This window comes from Schistocerca nitens, chromosome 10 (assembly GCF_023898315.1).
Source record: "Schistocerca nitens isolate TAMUIC-IGC-003100 chromosome 10, iqSchNite1.1, whole genome shotgun sequence".
NCBI lineage: Eukaryota > Metazoa > Arthropoda > Insecta > Orthoptera > Acrididae > Schistocerca > Schistocerca nitens.
This window is the reverse complement of record NC_064623.1, coordinates 24,261,142-24,279,255: the sequence shown is the minus strand read 5'-3', so window position 1 is coordinate 24,279,255 and position 18,114 is coordinate 24,261,142. Positions and strand designations below refer to the sequence as shown.

The following is an 18,114-nucleotide window of genomic DNA, read 5'->3' as shown; positions in this document are numbered from 1 at the left end:
AAATCAGTAATGACTAGAGGAGAAGTGCAAAGCTCTCGAAGTGTGCTTCATTGTGGAAAAGATAGGTGGCCCCTATATGAAAATCGGAGAAACCTGTGGAGAATATGTAAGCATCTGTATGAATATCACAAGCTCAGATGGCAACCACATATTAAGCAAAGAGGGGAAAACTGAAAGGTGGAAGAAATATATAGGAGGCCTATACAAATGAAAGAAATTTCTAGAGACTATGTTATGGAAAGGGGCGTGGATGTAGGCGAAGATGCAGATACATTACTCCGAGAAGAATTTAATGGAGCACTAAAAGACTTGAAGCAGATTGGAGTAGACGACATTCGCTCAGAATTAATGAGATACTTGCTAGAGCCAGCCATGTCAGAATAGTGCCACCAGCTTTGCAATACATGCTAGACAAGTGGAACACCGTCAGATTTCAAGAAGTACATAATAATTCCTGTTCGATAGAAGGTTGATACTGACAGGTATGATTACTACTGAACCATCAGTCAGAACTGGAAAATACTGACACGAATTATTTACAGATGAATGCAAATGCTGGCAGAAGCTGACTTTTGGAAATATTTTGTTCTTTGTTGTCTAATTACATGAATGAGTTTGCGGTATTTCAGTTACACTGAATAAAAAATTTTAGTTACAGACATATATTTTGCTAGCAAGGTCTGAGGCATGATGGCATCTCCCTACTGGATCCTCTAGTAGTCCCATATAATGTCTTACACCATTCAGAAGCTAAGCATTCTGACTTTCCAGTAACATCTGCCTATGTGGTCCTCTAGTAGTTTCATATAATGTCTTACACCATTCAAAAGCTAAACAAGTTTGCAATCATCTAAAACTGATTAGGTTCCAAAAATAACATAAGTTCAGAGCCACTGCCACTTGCCACGGCAGATTTTGCCATAATCACTGTTAGATTTGGAATTCGTGGACAAGACAGGAGCTGAGATTGAAAGAAGCAAAGCAAAAGCAGAATGCTTAACTCTGTTTTCAAATCTTCCTTCACAAAGAAAAACATGGGAGTATTGCCCTAATTCAATTCTTGTACCTCTGAAAAGTCGTGTGAAATAGATATTAGTGTCAGTGGCATTGAGAAACAGCTGAAATCATTAAAATTGAACAAAGCTACAGGGCCTGATGGAATCCCTATCAGATTCTTTACCCAATTAGAGCCACTCTGTTAACTATAATCTATCGTAGATACTGTGCTTGGTAATTGGAAGAAAGCACGAGTCACACCCATCTAGAAGAGGGATAGTAGAAGTGATCCACAAAACTACCGTCCAATATTCTTGACATCGATTTGTTGCAGAATCTTAGGACATATTCTGAACTCAAATGTAATAAGGTATCTCGAGTAGAATGACCTCCTCCATGTCAACCAGCATAGATTTTGAAAACTTAGATCATGTGAAACTCAACTCACACTTTTCTCACATGACATACAGAAAGCAATGGATCGAGGCAGTCAGGTAGACACAGTACTTCTTAATTTCTGACAAGAAGTTGATTGTGTACCACACCTACACTTGGTATCAAAAGTACAACTGTATGGGGTATCAGATGACACACGTGACTGGATTGAGAATTTCCTGGTACGGACACAGTACATTATCTCGGATGGAGGGTCATCGACAAATGCATAAGTAACTTTGAATGTATCCCAGGCAAGTGTTTTGGATCCCTTGCTGTTCATGTTGGATATTAGTGATCTTGTGAACTTGACACCAACCTCAGACTTATTGCAGATGATGCAGATACCACAACAGAGTTCAGTCTGAATGAAGCTGTACAAATATGCAGTCAGAGCTTGATAAGATTTCAAAGTGGTGCAAAGATTGGCAATGTGCTTTAACTGTTCATAAATCCAAAGCTGCGCACTTCACAAAATGAATGAAAAAAACTTAATATTCTATGATTAAAATCTTAGTTAATCACAGGTGGAATATGTAAACTTATACAAATACTTGAGTGTAACACTTAATAGAGACATGAAGTGGAACAGTCATGTAGGCTTAGTCTTTGGTAAAGCAGGTCACATAGTTGGGTTTATTGGTAGAAAACTAGGCAAATGCAGTCAGTCTACAAAGGAAATTGCGTACGAATCACTTGTGCGACCTGTCCTAGAATTTTACTCACATGGGTGGGATCTGTACCAAACAGGACTAGCAGAAGATACTGAATATATACAGAGAGGGGCAGCACGAATGCTTGTTTGACCCGTGAGAGAGTGCCACTGAGCTGTTGAAAGAACTGAACTGGCAGATTTTGGAAAATAGGCAAAAACTATTCTGACAAGGTCAGCTGACCGTGTTTCAAAAACTGTATTTAAGTGATGACTCCAGGAATATACTACAACCCCTACATAACACTCGCATAGGAATCATGAGGATAAGATTAGATTAATTACAGCGTGCACAGAGCATTTTAACAATAAATAGTACAGCTGGATGTACACTCTACCACGCACTTCACAGTGGTTTGCAGAGTGTAGATGTAGATGTAAAACTTTGACTACCTACTTTTGTTACCTTATTTTTTCTGATTAATAAACTCACTATTTAACAATTCCATGTAATTTACCCTAATTTGCAGTATGACACTTATATGTGTAAATAAGCGGATCCATATTGCGTGAGAATTATAGTGTCCATATAGTGGAGATGCTGAGTCACAGATAGGCACAACGAAAGGACACTCACAATTAAAGCTTTCGGCCATTGGCCTTCGTCAACAATTGCACACACGCGCTCACACACACACACACACACACACACACACACACACACACACACACACAAGCAAATGCAGCTCACAGACACGACTGCAGTCTCAGGCTAATATTGTTACATTCCATACTGGTTTTTCCATTGTTTAATTATAGTGTGCGTATATTTTTCTAAATTTCTAACCATCAACATTTTCTACAAGCCTTAATTAGCCATTCTAGTTTATCTGAATCAATAAAATGCAGCCTTACCAATTTTCAAAGGATTATATAGTCTTCAAAACAACAGTTCATTCTTACAACTGTTATAAGTAGACAGACATCGGCCAATATTGGTAGTTCGCTGTTAGAAAGCCACGCATAAGACCTGTGTCGAGTGCACTCCTTGTGTCAGCTCACGCCACAGTCATACACGCTTTGTACGTGAAAATATGCACACCACTAACAGGAAGACTCATTAATAGTATTTAAAGACTTTGAAATGGTTATAATACCTCAAATTAAGGAACATTTTAATTGAACTATGTTGTGATTGTTAGGAAGTGGGGAATGTTACTGTAATTGAAATGAGCTATTGCTGGACATGTTAGTTCTGTTTAAGGGCTGACTTAATTGAGTTACTACAGTGTATTTTTTATCTAATAAATTACTACTAGGTTGTGCTAAGTGTGCACTGTGACATTTTCGTGTAAATGTGGAGTTTGTTTGTTTTTGCAACCTTTAAATAGTTAACTTAACCATTGGACTGTGACTGTTGGGTATTGCAAGTGCCAATCTGGTTCAGTGAGCTGATAAATTTTTGTAGTTGACAAATTGGTCACATTTCTCAATAAATGAACTTAGCAGAGAATAAATGTGTACGTTAGTGCAGTCCAACTGGTGTCGTGTCCATCTTTAAGCAAACACCATCCCACCCTCATTTAGGCTTTCAGTTTTGCGGTGATCAGGAGTGGTGCTAGCGAGGAGAGACTGCGAGAATCAGTTCAGTATTGCCATAAGCTCTTCAACAAAACCAAAAAGAATTTTCAGACAGTGATAGACAGGAAAAACCTTGTTCACTCACTTTTGGGGTGCAAAAGTGATAATTTTGGAGCATTATATGGAAAGGGTATTAACAGTGACCAGTAATTTGTATTCAAATATGCTTCGAAATCACCTTCACCCTCCAGTCCAGAGTAACGATGTGGACTGTGACTGCAGGTGTTTTGTTACAACACAGCAGTGCTCATCCCTGTACTTCTCATTCAGACATGGCAGCAATGTAGGCTGTGGAATTGGAATGTCTTGAACACCCAAATTACTCACCAAACCTACCACTGAGTGAGTTTCATATGTTCAGACTGCCCGAGGAAGCATTGGGAAGCAAGCATCTCAGAAGTGATGAAGAGCTGAAAACTGCAGTGCACGAATGTCTGCATCCTTGACAAAAATAATTCATCTCAGTAAATTATTATTGTTTTCATTTGAATCAACCCCATAGAAGGGAATTTGAATTGTATTTAAAAAATTGTGGATCTATATAAAGTTGACTGTTACTTTTGTATTGGGGAAATTAAGTAAAGTGCTGTGTCTGGGCTTGTTGATAAGGGAAACGATAAATCGGCAACCTCGCTTCACCACAGGAAGCCAAGTAACAAGCACTTAATTAGAGTTAGTGATTTAGCCAACAGATTTTTAACCTACCGTATGATCAAAACGCGTTCGTAAGGCACAGTATTATTACAAAAAACTTCAGTGATTGTGTGTGAACACTACTTTGTTACTACATTGTATGTTTTCAGTACATTTGAGATTTCAGGTTTGAATTTTATCACATGGTAAATGTTACACTTGTTTTTTCAGGAGGAAATGAATGTAGAGGCGGTGGCTGTTGGGGCTATACTGTCAGACTACCAACGGATACGTGTGGAGAATGTGTAAGTCAGTTTTCAGTTTTGTCATTCTGAAAATTTCCACGGGCTTATAACTGGGTATCATTTTTGATCCTATCAGTTCCCTATTTCTTATAATGTTGTCCACATATGGATTTTTTTATTGAATGATAATGACACTTTTCTTATTTTCTCCCTAAAAGAGTAATTTGAACCTCAGTTAGGGAGATACATGAAGCTTGAATGATAAATAATGCCTTTGTGGACAGTACAGTGTCTGGGTGGGTATACTATAGTACATGAAACACAGGAAGTTTATCTAGAATGTTCTCTTAAACTGCATTCTTATTTTTCATTGAGATCATCAGATTACTGGAGACACTTTTGACAATGAAGAATGTGATTCATAAAGTTGTCACAGAAGAATGCAAATTTCTGTTTATGCAACCAGGTTCTTGCCATCACCTGAATTTCTTCATCGGAGTCACAGCCATGTCCCAAAAGATCTTAATTTATTTTGGGGAACAGAAAAAAATTCACAAGCCATCAAATTTTGTAGTTCCAGGACATCAGCTTTACATTATATACCCACAGCGAGAGAGTGGTAATGTCAGTACAGCCATTATCGTAAACTATTACACTTCTTCAGTAAATTGCAACTGTAGCAACTCCTGCTGCTGTTAGGAACTGGATGACCACACGCCCCTTCGATTCCATTGCTGAGCTCCCCTCACACTGCTCCCGCTGAGCCACAATAACTGCAACCAGTTACAGAATTCACATTATCCAAAATGTGGAAGTGGACACTCGATGGTGAGAGACAACACAGGAGTGTCTCCTGCGTTATGCACCTTAACGGAAACAGAGACACTACAAGTGATGTTTCATCATTGGCACCAATTTAATTACTTGTTGTAGTGGGCAGTACTACAACAGTTACGTCTATGTGATTGCATAAATTCTTTGACAGTCAGTTACTTTCCTCTCGAAGGTGAGGGTATGTAGTGTCAAAAGCTTCAGTTTTCATAGAGAATGAGGCCCCTATCACATGGTGAAAGGTAAACTACCTGTGAATTCTAATCTGCGTGCAATGTCTCGTTGAAGAAATTTTGTCGGATTGTTGTAAAACTGGCTTGATGGGAAATCCCCTAATAATGTACACTACTCAACTTGTGGTTAATGTGATTTGTTACACATTCATTACTTCTGTTAACCCTATGATGAGCAGCCTCAGCTCTTACAGAAGACATTTTGGCACTTCCTGTGAGTGACAGGGCACGTTGATGTATGAAGGCTGACAGATGAATATTCCAGAGTTGGTATCAAATTACACAGTTAATGAACACAGTAAGTTTCACAGTTGATGATAATGAACAGGTGTCACTGAGGAATTAAAACTGTAATATAAAAAGGCAGTAGCCTTCCAATATTACACAGTTTACGGATATGCTTGAACTGAACTTTGACCGAAAAGGATCACAGAAATATGACATACAAAATTACTCGTACTTTGATTCGTAGATGTTGTGCATATGTATGCTGATGATTGGCTTGTTACATACTTACTGTTATTGTGGTATCTTACACGAGTCTTTTGTATAGATGTTGTTTGTGTGCTTTTGGAGCTTGACTGAAGATTTTGGGTTAGGGTTGGCCTTATAAAGAATAGTGTGTCAACATTATAGTACTTTGGAAACTGTGTAAAGATTTGAAAAACTCCGAGATTAGATTTTTGCAACTGGTCTGAGTTATATATATCCACAATAATTTGATTCACATAATGAACTGTGAGTTAAGAAAGCACAAAAGATGATAGAATTATTTATTGTGTGTACGCTGTGAATTCTGTAATTACAAGTACGGCAGCCATATTTAACCTTGTAATCATTTGTGATAATTTATGCAAATTCTTAATTGATGATTTAATTAATTAGTGAAGAGTGTCATTTGGTCCAGGAAAGTTAGAGCAACAAAAGTATAAAGGCAGAAGCTGGAATCTAGCAAGTACAATGGCTAAATCTGCAATAGGAAATCTAAGTGTTTCCAAACCAGTACCAATTATCTTTTAAGTTAATTAGTTTCATGAAAATTAGAACATGGTACTGTATAAAGTCTGGAGTCTTAATTTTCTAATAAGTAGTGTCAGTATTTCTAAGATTACCTGTTAGCTCATCCCACATCTTCTCTTACATGTCACTTTGATAGTTTCAATTTCTCAATAGTTTTAATCAACAAAGTTTCTAATAAAACTGAATATACTATTGCAATTGGTGGATCAAACATTATTATAGGAATAATGCATTTGTATGAAACATAGTGTGAATAATGTTGGGACTGAAATAGAAAGGAACAACTGACTTCAGTGAAACTTTTTTTATTTTGCAGTATATTTCAGTAATTCACTTGGTCCAGTGAGGTTCCAATGCTTTTATCCCACCTTGAAAATTAGATCCCTCCAGCTCTCAAAAACATCCATCAGCTTTGATTGTTAGTTCTTTGCTAAAGAGAATCTCTGTCCACCAAGGAAAATTTTGAGTTTGGGGAAGAAATGTAAGTCTGATTGAGCCAAATCAGGCAAATAACATGGGTTTGGCAACAAATTGTGCCATACTTTGTGCATTTTTGCCACGACAATGACACTTCTGTGTGGGTGCACATCTTTTACGTGAAATATGACTTTCATCCTTGCCAAATCTGGCTTGTTTTCATGTATCTTTTACCGTAGCCAGTCCAGCGGGCTAGCGTGTATTATCCCATAATTGTTTGACCTGCAGGAAGGCAATTTATCAGCAGAATCCCTTTTGCATCCCAGAAAACTGAAGCCACGACCTTTCCAGCTGAGCTTTTGCTTTCTTTGGTGATGAATACACGTGTCCATAGCTTTTACTGTTGTTTTATCTCTGGGGCATAGTAGTGGACACAAGATTCATCTGTGGTCACAAACCAACTTGTCAGTTGCTTTGAAGATGAGCAAAACTCTGTTTGGCCATTTCCATTGAGGTACACTTCCGATCTTGCATTAAGAGCTGTGGCACCCATCTAGCAGTTTCCATCTTCATAAATCATTACACAGGAACAACAATAGGGAAATGTCCATACCAGAGATCTCTACCTCGAGCACTTACGCATCATGTGTTTACTCATAAAGGATGACCTATTGTTACATGGGAACCTCATTGCACAAGCTCTGACATCTGGTGGCGATTCTGTGAACTTTTCAAACTGCTCTCATACTACATACTTGTGATGTGAATAGCCATGTTTATGTGGCAATTAAGAAAGAAAAAAATAATAATAAATGTTTATGATGATCAGCTTCAATCCCAAAATCTCTTCGAGCAAAATAATAATTATTAACAGGAGTGCAATTAGCCAGTGAGGTGGTTCCAGCTTGCTCTTTTATAATGGGTGGCGTGCACCTGGATGCAGTGAGCCACTCACTACAGCTGGTCTTTGTTGCACAGAGCCGTTGTTTTGTCGCGTGGTAGCTGTTGTGCTGTTGTCATGCTGTTGTAGAGCTACACAGTTGCAAAGTACGGTATTTCTCTTAGAGGATCTAGATGTGATTGGTGTTCTCATTACAAAGAAACACAAAATGCAGAAAAAAATTCTAACTCTTTTTCTCTTCATGAACTTGACATTAGAAGTACGTTCTGACCCATCTCCCTTCACGAACTTGTCATTCAGAGAAAGAAATTATAAACAGACATTCAATTTATCTAGCCTACACCCATTGCGAGGGACCACAAGCTCACATATGCCATTCTCATACATTCATCTTTCGACGTAGTGTCAGACAACAGCTGTTACTGTATCGTTATGCATCAGAGGTGACACTTACAGCCATATTTATAGGTCTTATTTTATTCACAATTTATTTTGATGTTAGGTTAAACTATCTTCAGGCTTCTGAATATGGTAAATGTTCATTTGTCATGACTGTGCACACATTATCATACTATCTGTAGGTGCTTTTAAAACTGATCATATATACATTATGTTAAACTAACACAATTCCAGTTTGCATGTGTAAAAAAGTGGTAAAAATGATAAAAAAACTTAACAATAGACAGGAGCCACAGATGGTATCTATATTATATCTTATTTGTAATTATTCGTCTAGTATCAGATAGCCCACAACATTGCAATAAAGCCATTCAGGGTGAAACTTCCTGGCAGAGTAAAACTGTTTGCTGGATCGAGATTAAAACTCTGGACCTGTTTCGAGGGCAAGTGCTCTATCGACTAAGCTATGTGAGTGTGACTCACAAGTTTCTCACAGCTTTACTTCTGCCAGTATCTCATCTCCTACCTTAACAAACTTCATAGAAGTTCTCCTGCAAAACTTGCGGGACATGGTTTAGCCTTAGCCTGAGGAATGTTTCCAAAATGAGATTTTGACTGTGCAATGGACTGTGCACTGATACGAAACTTCCTGGCAGATTAAAACTATGCGCCGGACCGAGATTCGAGCTTGGGACTGAATTCGAGTCTCGGTTGCACACACTATTTTAATCTGCCTTTCATATAAGCGCACACTCTATTGCAGAGTGAAAATTTCATTCTGGAACCACTCAAAGTGATCAGATGCACATGAGATTATTCAGTAGGGTGTAAAACTGTATTGGGCTAGTCATTGTTTAACTGTATGTTAAAACAATTTAACTACCTTGGCTGCGTATTACACTTCTGTCTTGTAATACATTCCGGTACCACCCCATTTAAGTGATGTGTTCTCCTCCTCCCTCCCCCCCCCCCCCCCCCCCCCCGCCTCTGCCCCCCTCCTCCTCTTCTAAGGTTCATGCAGCCCAATATGATTCTCCACCCTACCGAATAATACCGTGTACTTCTGATCACTTTATGTGGCTTCACTGCTCTTTCTTATTAATACCTCTGTCATAGTCTGTCTGACTAATTTTAATGTAATTATTGTTACTATGCTTTAGGATGGACACTGTCCATAGCTCTTGACTTTGGCCAAGGTACTTTGATGGTTATGTGTTCATACGAAAACAGGAATTGTTTTGTTTAATGGAGTTGATGTACAATCAGTTTTAAAAGTAACTATAGATAGTTTGATACTACATTTCATACAATTATGACAAAAGATATGTTTACTGTACAGGGGACTGAAGATGGTGTAATGTAACACCGAAATCAGCTGTAAATACAATAAGACCTATGAATACAATGAAAGTGTTGTCTGTAATGCATAAAGATGCTGTTTGTGTTTGTTACAGATGGAGCATTCTGTTTGTCTACAAATGAGATGCGTTCTCTTGCCAGAAGAGCTTTATCTTTAGAAGAGTGTGTTTAATTACTGTCTGTCTAGAGCAAGATGTCTTACTGAATGTACATTTGTGTCATTATCCAATAAGGGATGGATTTTTTTACCGATCTTTCAATGCCTCTCTCAGGTTTGCAGAAGACGACATAATACGTTGTGCTGTGCTCCACAATTTTGTTCACACTTGTGACAGAGTAAAGTATGGTGGTTTTAAAGATACAGAATATGGCTCGGCTAAAAATTTCAGCTGGAGCGTGGCAAAAATTGTTCACAATAACTTAACAGACTACTTCGTCAGTAGTGCTGGTGAATATGAAAAGCATTGTTCTCCAATTTTAGCCTCAAAAATTGTACAGCTCAAAGAAGAAAATTTGTAAGTTGTTGTCATCACTTAGCAACAAATAAAACTGCAGGTACAGGTTATACATATATGTGCAGTAAATACCTTGCTAAAGATTAATAAAAATTATGGCAACTACCTCTTGAGTTGTAAACAAGCTAATATCCCTATTATATAATCTACTTATGTCATTTGAAGTCTTAGCCTTTTTTAAATTTGTTTACATGCTCTGGTATGGAACAGTCCCACACTGCTGGCCTGTTCTGTACTTTTGTATCAAAAGGAGGAGATTAGTGTTTAACGTCCCGTCAATAACGAGGTCATTAGAGATAGAGCACAAGCTTGGATTAGGGAAGGTTTGGGAAGGAAATTGGCCGTGACCTTTCAGAGGAACCATCCTGGCATTTGCCTGAAACGATTTAGGAAAATCACGGAAATCCTAAATCAGGATTGCCGCAGACGGGTTTGAACCATCGTCCTCCCGAATGAGAGTCCAGTGCACTAACCACTAAACCACCCTGCTCAGTTTTGTATCAAAACTCTCTACATCGAATGTAGTCACTGTTTTCTTCCCCACCTTCAGACATATTCAGAAAATCTTCTCTGCTCTGACCACTTAATGATAATCAGTGCCCGGTGGTCAAAAACATTAGAGACGCTGACTTGACAAAATATGTACCGAAACTGTGCACAAAGAGCACACCACTAGTGGCAAGTTGTTCACTGCCTCTTGTGTGAAAGTTCCCACATGACACAAGTTATAAAGTGAGCAGCGGTGATTCTATTGATGGACTTAACAGTGGCTGCAGTCAGCTGAAGACAAAACTCTGTACTTCTCGTCAAAAAGGACATTTAAGATTCAATGCAGAGCTAATCACTTTAGCTCCTTGCATCTCGATGCAATGCCTCCTGCGTTAAAGTGCCCTTAACACGACATGTACTGAGGACATTTTAATACAACAGATCTGTCGAAAAGACTATTTTTGTGTAATCACACATATAGCTTGTGGCTTGTAAGCTTACCGTCCTGTTTTGTGACTCTTAAATCTACTACATTTTCAACTTCACCAGTCTTCTTAGATTCTCTAAAAAGTTAATAATGATTTGACAAAACACTGTCAAGTTTACTTTTCAGTTCCTTTAAATTTATTGCTACTAAACATACAATGACCAATTTGCTTCTAATATATTATAATATATAGATTTATCAACTCTGTTAGCTAAGCTACATGGGCTATGCTTGTAAGAGTGGGCTAGCAAAAATTCATAAGTTTCTAAGAAGCTAGAGCAGATGTAACGTAATTACTCAGAATAACTTTGCTCTTTGATTGCTGTCTGCCGACTGACTTTGGAATTGTACACAGTGAGTAATGATTACAGACTGGGTGACGTAAGTTTATGCATTGAGTGACGGGTGGTGCTGACTGAATGAACAAACTGACTAACATAGTGTTTGTGTTGGTCAATTACTCACCGCTGGCTTCGTGTGTGTGACATATTTAAAGATGCGTGTAGTACAGATATTACAAAATGATAAAATACAAAGCTATTACATTTTAGGGCTACAAAACAGTAACTGCATTTCGGAAAAAGGTTTACATGTTAAGGCTCAAACATTGCAGAAGATGGTAATTTTCAGTAGAGATAATTGCAGAAGTATGAAGTTTTCTGAAAAAGTAAAAGTATTTTTAAGGTAGAGCTTTCTTAAAACAAAGATTTGTTTGTGGAGTCAAATTTTGAAGTACATGTTATTTACGTGATTCACAAAACTGTGAATATTTCTTTAAATGAAATGTTTAATCAGAAAATAATTATACTGTTTTCATCAGTGGTATGGAAACTGTATATTGGATAATAAACTTTAGCATAATACAGTGTGAATAGAAATTTAGCAATTTTGTCTTATTGTGGTATATGCATTAAGTGTAGGAAATTAAAGAGTGGGACTATACCAAGTGGGGCCTCTCCATCTAACTATATTTTAGCCTGACTGAGGTGGTAGTGGCTCCACACAATTTTTTAGAACCGTTGGTTTGTGTGGCTCTGTGGTATCCAGCCAGGTTTATGAAGCAACAGCCTACCTTAAAGTCATGTTTATCGATCAAGCCACTCATAGTTCAACAGTCTCAATTAGAACACAATCCCAAAATGATGAGATCTGTCTTAATGCTCCAACTTGTGTGAAATATGAACAGACAAAAGTTTTAAAAGCAAACCTTGTTTTCTGAAGAAGGCTCCTGAAGTACATGTGGCCAATGGCTCGATCAATAGACACATTAGCTTCACTCACAGCAAAATGTGAGACCCGGCACACAGTTGACCGGATGTCAGCGAGAGTGGCTTCTGCACCCAAAGGATGTGACAGAAGCACCGAGGGACCGGGCTTCACATTCGGCATTTGGCTGTCGCTTTTCCGCCATCACTGTCCGACATGGTGTAAGGCCGGATAGTGAGGGAAAGGGTGGGGAGTCAAAAGAGTATAAAGCAGGCAGGATATACACTGAAGGCACTCGTATAGGTACCACCTGAAGACAGTGGCCATGACCGCTGTCAAAATGTCATATTTCGCAAATGACTGCACCCGGCTGGACACCTGGGGAGACCAATATGAAGAGTTCATTCACCAGGAAAGCTACAGATCTCACATTAGTGTCAAAACCAGCTACACACCAGCGCTGCCACCTATCGGGCAGCACAGTGCTCAGAGGCATTGCTTATTGTTTGACCCTCGTAATGACGATTTAGTGAAGAATGTGGTTCGTCTGTTGGCAAGTAACAAATTGCCGGGCAGAAAAGGAGGGGAGATGAGTTACAGTAGCACGAGACTGCGAGTGAAATTCGACGGAGGAGGGAAATATGCACAACGGATGCGGCGTATCTGTACCAGGTGTGCTAACCCGGGCTGTGCCCGTGCCTGCAGGTGCTCGCGCCTGGGTCTGGTGACCCTGGCTTACCTGTGGCGGCGTGACCAGGAGGAGTTGCTGCAGGAGATGATCGACTGCGCCGTGGAGGCCGTGGTGATCAAGGTGGCTGCACTGGGACTGCACCCCTCCGTGCACCTCGGTCTCACGCTCACCGACCTCCAGCCCAACTTCCTCAGAATGGTGAGCCAGCGTTACTTGCACGAGAGTACGTATCCCGATCCTGGATGTTCCCAGTAAATGCGTAATTTGAATTCCTCACCAGGTAATTGCGGGTCAAATTGTCTATTCTGCACAAATTTTCAGCAGTGGGACTCACTGCTGTGTTTTGGTGACTGCTGACGTAATATTTGGAGCGGTGCCACTTTTCCCTGTGACGAGTCTTTGAAACTGTCAGTGGCAGCAAGTTTGAAACCACGTTGACAGCTCTATTTGAGCTTGTGCTTACCTCAACTTACTTTGTTTGACTGCAACTACTGTTAATAGATGAACCGTGTGGTTCTGGGATGACCACTTTTATCTATGGACCAAATTTATATACAGGAGAATTTGAAGATATTATTTTGGTACAGGCCAACTTGCAACCAGCATGTTTCTGCTACTATATTGGCGAGGCATTTGTCTTGTGACCACGTGGACAGGAAAGTGTAAAAGGGTTTCTTCGTCATCAGAATTTTTCATCTCGGCAGAAGGTTCACTGTGGATGGAGAACAGTGAAATGTAACAGTATATCATCCCTCTCTCTTCCTTGTTATTAAAATGTTTTGATTTCAATGTAAGATGTCATTGGGATTGTTGGAAAAAAGTTAAAGGATATTTAATTGTTGGTGTTTTGTATATTCTACACCCTCATAAATGCATCTTACAAACAAGCCGCCAATAATCGAGATTGCTATGCTGGCACAAATATTTCTAAAAATGGGGACAGTTTTGCTTGTAATGGTTTAATTACATTATCAAAACTCACGGCTAGCTCAAAGGTAATCAGAAGTAGCATGAAACTATTACTGTTGTTGCCCATTAAATTAACTGTTGCAAAAAGAGAGACGATATAACCACCCATGTAGCCTAAGGATTTGTACTCATGATAAATGATTTCACATTGATATCATACTGGCTTCATTTTAAGTCAATAATTTCCTTGACAGAAACAATTTTAATTGCAAACTCAAAAATATCATGAAGCAGACCTAAGCCTTGTTGCCTACTGCAGTTAAATCTATCCATGCAATTCCATAAAAATTCCGATACAATTAACTTTGAAAATATTAATGCTTCAAAATTATCATCAATATTCAAAGTATTTATTATGTTAACTTGAGGACGAAGCCCAATATTTAATATTTTAATTAAATTTCACATAATAGCCACCTGTGCGCCATTATGACAAAAGAAAGCCAGATGGGGACTCTTCTGCAAAACTCATTTTAAATAATTACTTTTCATTTAAATATTTCCACTGGGAGGAGAGGCTTTAAATAAGAACAGGAGAAATTAACTTTTTACCAAATATTGTAACAGAAAATACGCACATCAAATTCTTAGTGCATCAGAACAGCTACGCGACTTAATTCTTCAGCACCAGAGACAAAAGTAATCTTCGATCTTCGAACCAAGTCTTTTTTAACCTTAATGAGATAAGATGTCTGTGGTTACAAAGAATGTTTTTATGTTGTACAGTTACTGTTTGATACTAAAATACGTATTTTATTAACATTTTAGCACAAAAAATATCATACTAACGAGTTGTAGGTTTTATAGTTATTTGTCATATTAGATATAGTTTTTATCAACAGAAATGTACTCAGTTTTGTACTTTCTTTACACTTCACATTTATGCGTCTGGTATAGTTTTAGCTTAACACTTATAGGGCTTTCCAGGAGATGTCACAGTGGTGATGGCATGGAATCTTTTAGTCCATAGCATTATTTGTGGTCTTTACAATTGAATAAATAAATAAATAAATTGAAAGTACATGCTAAACCAGTACTTGAAGCGAGAACATAGCCTTTCGTGAGCAGTGCTATTAACCAAACGAGCCATCCAGGCACAACATATCATTCACGTTGACAGACTGTGGTCAAACTATGTCCCCACAATATCCTTTCTGGCAGGAGTGTTGGTCCTGCAAGGTATGCAGGAGAGCTTCTGTGAAGTACGGAAGGTAGGAGAGTCATGCTGGTGGAGGTAAAGCTGTGACGGTGGGTCGAGAGTCGTGAGTCGTACCCGGGTAGCTCAGTCGGTAAGAGCATTATCTCCGTCAAGTGAATTTCTGTGTTCGAATCCCGGTCTGGCACACGATTTTAATCTGCCAGGAAGATTATAAAACAGTAGGTTTCCATCTTACGAGGCACAGGGTACTGTGTACGGAGTACCGAGGTCACATTAGAGCGCGGGATGTAAAGCAAGTGAGGGCACAGTGGCAGGGTGAGCCTGCAGAGTGCTGCCCCGCTCCCAAAATGAGCCGGATTGTCACTCCTCAGCAGTCACCTGAAAGATGCAGCGATCCCCACTGCTAAAAGTTTGCGCAGAAGCAATGATTTAACTTTGCAGAGTGCCTTAGAAGAATTTAAATTGTGACTCTTCAAGCTTTCCCGATCAGTATGTTGTAAATGGTCTTCAGGGGTTTGCTGCCGGATGATGTGCAAATTCCACAATATTTGCTCAGAGCAACTGTCCGACTTCTTCAGGTGGTTGAGCCTGGTTCGGTTAAAGATGATCTTGGACTGATTACTAGATATCTCTTTCCTAACAGTTGATTTGAGTTTGTTCTGAGTCTGCAGGGGAGCAGATCACTCTCACATCAGGTCCGGTCAATGTGTCGGTGATGGTATCCGCACATCTATGCCCCATATATAGAACACGCCCCGCCATGAACCACGGACCTTGCCGTTGGTGGGGAGGCTTGCGTGCCTCAGCGATACAGATGGCCGTACTGTAGGTGCAACCATAACGGAGGGGTATCTGTTGAGAGGCCAGACAAACATGTGGTTCCTGAAGAGGGGCAGCAGCCTTTTCAGTAGTTGCAGGGGCAACAGTCTGGATGATTGACTGATCTGGCCTTGTAACATTAACCAAAACGGCCTTGCTGTGCTGGTACTGCAAACGGCTGAAAGCAAGGGGAAACTACAGCCGTATTTTTTCCCGAGGACATGCAGCTTTACTGTATGATTAAATGATGATGGCGTCCTCTTGGGTAAAATATTCCGGAGGTAAAATAGTCCCCCATTCGGATCTCCGGGCAGGGACTACTCAGGAGGACGTCGTTATCAGGAGAAAGAAAACTGGCATTCTACGGATTGGAGCGTGGAATGTCAGATCCCTTAATCGGGCAGGTAGGTTAGAAAATTTAAAAAGGGAAATGGATAGGTTAAAGTTAGATATAGTGGGAATTAGTGAAGTTCGGTGGCAGGAGGAACAAGACTTTTGGTCAGGTGAATACAGGGTTATAAATACAAAATCAAATAGGGGTAATACAGGAGTAGGTTTAATAATGAATAAAAAAATAGGAGTGCGGGTTAGCTACTACAAACAGCATAGTGGACGCATTATTGTGGCCAAGATAGACACGAAGCCCATGCCCACTACAGTAGTACAAGTTTATATGCCAACTAGCTCTGCAGATGATGAAGAAATAGATGAAATGCATGACGAGATAAAAGAAATTATTCAGGTAGTGAAGGGAGACGAAAATTTAATAGTCATGGGTGACTGGAATTCGTCAGTAGGAAAAGGGAGAGAAGGAAACATAGTAGGTGAATATGGATTGGGGGGAAGAAATGAAAGAGGAAGCCGCCTTGTAGAATTTTGCACAGAGCATAACGTAATCATAGCTAACACTTGGTTCAAGAATCATAAAAGAAGGTTGTATACCTGGAAGAATCCTGGAGATACTAAAAGGTATCAGATAGATTATATAATGGTAAGACAGAGATTTAGGAACCAGGTTTTAAATTGTAAGACTTTTCCAGGGGCAGATGTGGATTCTGACCACAATCTATTGGTTATGAACTGCAGATTGAAACTGAAGAAACTGCAAAAAGGTGGGAATTTAAGGAGATCGGACCTGGATAAACTGAAAGTACGAGAGGTTGTAGAGAGTTTCAGGGAGAGCATAAGGGAACAATTGACAGGAATGGGGGAAAGAAATACAGTAGAAGAAGAATGGGTAGCTCAGAGGGATGAAGTAGTGAAGGCAGCAGAGGATAAAGTAGGTAAAAAGACGAGGGCTAATAGAAATCCTTGGGTAACAGAAGAAATATTGAATTTAATTGATGAAAGGAGAAAATATAAAAATGCAGTAAATGAAGCAGGCAAAAAGGAATACAAACGTCTCAAAAATGAGATCGACAGGAAGTGCAAAATGGCTAAGCAGGGATGGCTAGAGGACAAATGTAAGGATGTAGAGGCTTGTCTCACTAGGGGTAAGATAGATACTGCCTACAGGAAAATTAAAGAGACCTTTGGAGAGAAGAGAACCACTTGTATGAATATCAAGAGCTCAGATGGCAACCCAGTTCTAAGCAAAGAAGGGAAGGCAGAAAGGTGGAAGGAGTATATAGAGGGTTTATACAAGGGCAATGTACTTGAGGACAATATTATGGAAATGGAAGAGGATGTAGATGAAGACGAAATGGGAGATACGATACTGCGTGAAGAGTTTGACAGAGCACTGAAAGACCTGAGTCGAAACAAGGCCCCCGGAGTAGACAACATTCCATTAGAACTACTGATGGCCTTGGGAGAGCCAGTCCTGACAAAACTCTACCATCTGGTGAGCAAGATGTATGAGACAGGCGAAATACCCTCAGACTTCAAGAAGAATATAATAATTCCAATCCCAAAGAAAGCAGGTGTTGACAGATGTGAAAATTACCGAACTATCAGTTTAATAAGTCACAGCTGCAAAATACTAACGCGAATTCTTTACAGACGAATGGAAAAACTG

The 18,114-nt window shown here is 39.4% G+C and overlaps 1 protein-coding gene across 1 annotated transcript in view; it reads left to right on the top strand.

Moving 5' to 3' along the window:
• Window positions 1-18,114, top strand: part of LOC126210124 (uncharacterized) — a 95,877-nt gene that overhangs the window by 16,174 nt on the left and 61,589 nt on the right. Inside the window, exons 3-4 of the mRNA XM_049939267.1 lie at window positions 4,589-4,662; window positions 13,165-13,348. Of these exons, the coding sequence (XP_049795224.1) occupies window positions 4,589-4,662; window positions 13,165-13,348 (258 nt within the window). The remainder of the gene's footprint in view (window positions 1-4,588; window positions 4,663-13,164; window positions 13,349-18,114) is intronic.